We start from the raw sequence: 5,098 nt of genomic DNA on the forward strand, positions 1-5,098 counted from the left end.
TTCATGAAGAGGGAAGTGTATATTATCACAGTAATTCAAAGGAAGCAATTGTCTTCCTCTCTTACTCTTTTCTCTTAACATTTCACCTGCTGTATTCCCCAATCATCCTTAAAAATTGACTTTTTAGTTTACCTCCTCCCATGCCTGCCTCTTCACTCATTCCAGACTGAATTATGTTGCATGCTCTGTGCCTCCATGGCACCCAATGAATGCTCTATTATAGTGTGTATCTCACCTTACTATACCTATTGGTTTAATAAAAAAAAGGCCCATTTCTCCCAGTAGATGCCTTTGTGTTCATTATTATCTTCCTGAAGCATTGTAAGCACTGACATCTTTTGTTAGAGGTTAGATTAGTGGTGGATGAAGAGAATGGATGTAGCTCTGTGCCTGGTCCAATCTGTTATTTGTCACTTTGTAAAACATGCTGAGTTGCTGGTCTGACCCCTAGCATCTCTTGAGGATATTAAAGGAAAAATTGACTTTTATCAAAATGTAGCTCCAATCCTTAAATCCTAGATCATGTATGATTTCTGTGGACCCATCTAAAAGTGGGAGGAAAAGGTTGGGTAAATGGAAGCTTTATTGATGTAGAAGGACATGCTAGATGACAAAAATATTAAGAAATAAGTGTAGTCACAATTTTGCTTTCAATATTTGCTGGAGGAAAAAAGTAAAAGAATTAAGGTAGTAGATTAAAAGGGGTGAGATTTTAAAAATCTTTTCTGCACATGGTGACAATGGATAGATAGCAACAATTTATTATACCTTTCCAAAGTGCTAATAGAGTTAATTTGAAATGTTCTCATCATAAGAAATAATAAGGATTTGAGATGATGGATATATAAACAGATTGATTTAATATTCCCACAGTGCACACATTTAACATTGCTTTGTAGCCTACAAATGTATGTGATAAAAAATGGGTGGACAGACTAAGTCCTTAAGCAACATGGGCTTGAATTTGAAGAGAAAAGATAAGAAACTAGTGGACATGGAGGATTTAAGAGAGAGAAGGTAGATACTTGATAGGGCAAGAAATAAAAAGTTATGGCAACATTATGAAGTTTAAAGTAGATACTCAGGAGAGGAGTTTACATTTGATAAAAAGAGGAGGATGATAGGTAAAGATGTCAGACAAATTTGAGAGCATTTAGGAAAGTGGGAATTTTCGAAATAAAATCTTTAGATAGAATGAGTAAGATAGAGGCTTGGGGCCTATGAGCAGGACTGTGAAAAACTGGTAACATCATTGTGGGAGATGAGATGGCAGCAAAGGCCTGCTTGAAAAATTAAACCCTGAAGATTCTGAAGTTTTATTGGACAAAGGTAACTAGATTCAAATGGTATTGGAAAAATAAAATTAATTCGACAACTATTTCCATAGGTCCTGCTATGTGCCTAACACTGACTTAATCCTGAATATAAGCATTGACTAAAAACAACAAAGTGTCTGTCCTCTTTTTTTTTTTTTTTTACGAATTAAGTTTTCTTTATCTGATTGCCAGTTAAATACAGAGTTTTAATTTTATAGCTTAACAATGAAGGGTCATCCACTGAAGCCAAGGCATACACCTAGCATTTCATTCTAAGCTTGTTCATGTACATAGCTGAAATCAATTGCAAGGTTTGGCCTAACAAATGCCAGGGAACTCTTTTTTAAAGTAGTTTTTAACAGGTATTAAATTTCATCTTGCACACCGAAGTCATATATACAGGGCAAAGTCAGAGCTTTTGTATTTGCATTTATTCTTCATTTAACCTTTAAAACACTACTATAGTTGAATATTAAAACAGAAACAATAGCAAGTAGTGAGCATATTATGATTACAGTCCTTCACTCATTCGTTACTGCACAAAAATGCCACCATGAGTGTCATTCACTGGCCTCATTAAGAAGTTTGACACTGAACACCACCTCTGGGATAATGTTCATCATCCTCATATGCTTCTCCATTGTCATGGCGCCATCTTTCCTGATTTGGATCAAAGTCCACCAGTTCTGCTTGAACCATTTCATCAGTCTCTTCTACTTCGTTCCTCTCTGGTAGAAGTTTTTCCAGCAATGAGAGTTTATCCGGAGAAAGAAAGCCATTTTCAGGAAAGCGTACCTTAAATTCGATGATTAGGCGCCCTTTTCATATGGTCTACGATAAATTGGCACGCCTTCATTTAGCACACACCTGATATCTCCATGCTTGACAATCTGACCTGGATGAGAGGTGATGACTATGGTTTGGTTGTCAAGAGTATTGGCTTTTGGAAGCCACACAATGCTTCAACCAGCTGTATATCCATACACATGCACAGGTCTTCTCCTCGTCAAGTAAAAACAGCATGGTCCTTCTGATCCCCAAGGACATCTTTGATATGTTTTTTGGAGGAGGAGAAAGGATGCAGAGAGAAAGGAGAGGTAAAAATGTGGTACATCAGCTCTCAGTTACCTTAGAAGATTTATATAACGGTGCCACAAGAAAACTGGCTCTGCAAAAGAATGTGATTTGCGACAAATGTGAAGGCCGAGGTGGCATAAAAGGAGCAGTAGAGTGCTGTCCCAATTGCCGAGGTACTGGAATGCAAATAAGAATTCATCAGATAGGACCTGGAATGGTTCAGCAAATTCAGTCTGTGTGCATGGAGTGCCAGGGCCATGGAGAACGGATCAGTCCTAAAGATAGATGTAAAAGCTGCAGTGGAAGGAAGATAGTTCAAGAGAAGATTCTGGAAGTTCATATTGACAAAGGCATGAAAGATGGCCAGAAGATAACATTCCATGGTGAAAGAGACCAAGAACCAGGATTGGAGCCAGGAGATATTATCAAAGTGTCTGTCCTTCAAAAGATTATATTCTAGAGCAGAGTCAAGTAATGAAAGAGAAGAAAACATGCGTATTAGAAAAAATTACACAGTGTGGGTTGTCTCTCTTGTAGATTTCATTGTTATTTTCAACATATTAAAGGAGACTTGGTTATTAAAGATGTGGACGTGTTTGAATGACATAGCTTGTTCCAGTTCTGAGAATATATTTTGCTCAAAAATTCATCCTTTCAGTCATTATGTTTAATCTGTTTTCTTTATTTTTCTTAACTTTCTTTCCTTTTTTTTTTTTTTTTTTTTTTTTGAGACAGAGTTACTATGTTGCCCTTGGTAGAGTGCCATGGTATTGCAGCTCACAGAGACCTCAAACTCCTGGGCTTAAACTCCTCTTGCCTCAGCCTCTCAAATAGCTGGGACTATAGGTGCCAGCCACAATGCCCGGCTATTTTTAGAAACAGGGTCTCACTCTTGCTCAGGCTGGTCTTGAACTCCTGAGTTCAAGCAATCCACCTGCCTCAGCCCCACAAGTGCTGGTATACAAGCATGAACCATCATGCCCGGCCATTTTTATCTCTTTTCTGAAGAATGGAAAAGGGGTCTTTTTAATGTTTGTAATAAAAACTCTGGGAATTTTATATCAGTGATTAACAAGGTAGTAGAACACATGCACACATCACAATTGCATTTATTTTATTCTCAGACATTTCGTATTTGTTCTCTTCTAATTGTGATATAACTTTTAGATTTTTCTGGTGTTTTTCTTCTTTTATCTTTCCTCTTTATTCTTGATCTCTGGGTTCCCTTACAGGGATGGCTCCGAAGCGATAGAGACTCGAGGCTGTCTCACACAGGACCCCTTTCCTCCCCAAATGTATTCTGCTTCTGAAAAAATTAAATTACTCTAACTTATATGTTACAATTATTCTATTTATCATAATGGTCACTGATTCTCACCACTTTCCTGGAGCTATGAAGTAGCATTGTCTCTCACGCTGTCACACCATCTGGCCATCTTCCTTTACTCTCTTGATTAAATAGAGATAGATTCAAACTCGTAGCTTCTGCCAGGCATCTGGATTATCCTTGATTTGAATTAAGGCAACAAGAAAGACCAGGTTGGTGCAGAGTAATTAGCTGGACAATATTTCAAGAGAACTCAGAATAATCAATTCAGAACCAATTTATTTAAAGTTTTAAATAAAACCATGTTTAAAAGAACAAAAGTAGGACCAACATGGATCATAGAAGGGCGTTAGATCCACCTATTACAGTCAGTGGTCAAACAGGAAAAGTTGTTGATATGACCTGTAATTCATCAATTTAATTGAAGCCTTATTTTTAGTTGCTAATATATCCCTTGCTAATGGGGAGAAATAAATTTTGTTTGGTTTTGTGTTTGTTTTCTTCCCATCCCTCTAAAGCCATATGTTCTTTTTACTAATCTAAGAATGTTCCCAATTTCATCCAATAATCTATGTAATTGGACATTATCTGATATCTCCCACATTGGGTGGGAAATTTCAGAACACTGTAACTATTCAAATTCTACAAATGTAAGTAACGGTCAAACTCACATACAACTGAAGACTTGTATCCACACCATCACAGATGACCACACGCTGCATGCTGACCATGTGAGGACATTTTTGCTTATTTGTGGTAGCGGGTATCACAAAAGTTATGTACAGATCTTTTTTTTTCTTATAAGCTTTTTCTAATGTTTGTATATTTGATGTGTGGATCAAGACAACTTTTCTTTTTCCAATGTGGCAAAGAAGCCAAAAGTTTGGACACCTATGACATCTTACTGCTGTGTAAACTTGAAAAGGTAGAATGTTCATAAAAGAAAATCTTTGTGGTACTCAATAGAAAATCCAAGTGTAGAAACAAACAATATATAGATGATAAAGCTAATAAAGCAACCAAATATTTTTTTGGGGAGGGGCATATAACTTAATCCTGAACTAAAAATGAAATTATTAAAAAAGAGAGAGACTCTAATGAGAATTCAAAGCACCATGATAATTAAGATAATACTTCTCATTTAGCGTACACTCAATTTGTGCTGGGCTCTGTACTGACTGGACTGATTGTTTTGCATACTTTGTTTCATTTGGTACTCATAACAACTGATTGGAATAAGTATTATTGGTATCATTTTCAGGTAAGGACTGAACAGTCTAAGGACTAAAGAGATTATAGAATTTGCTGGCATGTCTGTGTCTGAGAATTAACCTCCTGTGTAATTAGTCCATGAGGTTTATATACTCGGTCATAAAAT

General features: G+C 36.6%; 1 protein-coding gene and 1 pseudogene across 1 annotated transcript; one reads left to right on the forward strand and one right to left on the reverse strand.

Moving 5' to 3' along the window:
• Positions 1 to 1,892: 1,892 nt before the first annotated feature.
• Positions 1,893 to 2,355, reverse strand: LOC128563800 (dnaJ homolog subfamily A member 1-like; annotated as a pseudogene).
• Positions 2,356 to 2,358: 3 nt separating this feature from the next.
• On the forward strand, positions 2,359 to 2,853 carry LOC128563304 (dnaJ homolog subfamily A member 1-like; the record flags this gene model as incomplete). The annotated part of the gene is made up of 1 exon (XM_053558649.1): positions 2,359 to 2,853. A coding segment is annotated over one exon (495 nt), but the record flags the coding sequence as incomplete, so codon positions are not given.
• Positions 2,854 to 5,098: the final 2,245 nt, after the last annotated feature.

The sequence above is a fragment of the Nycticebus coucang genome, chromosome 13, assembly GCF_027406575.1.
Source record: "Nycticebus coucang isolate mNycCou1 chromosome 13, mNycCou1.pri, whole genome shotgun sequence".
Lineage (NCBI taxonomy): Eukaryota > Metazoa > Chordata > Mammalia > Primates > Lorisidae > Nycticebus > Nycticebus coucang.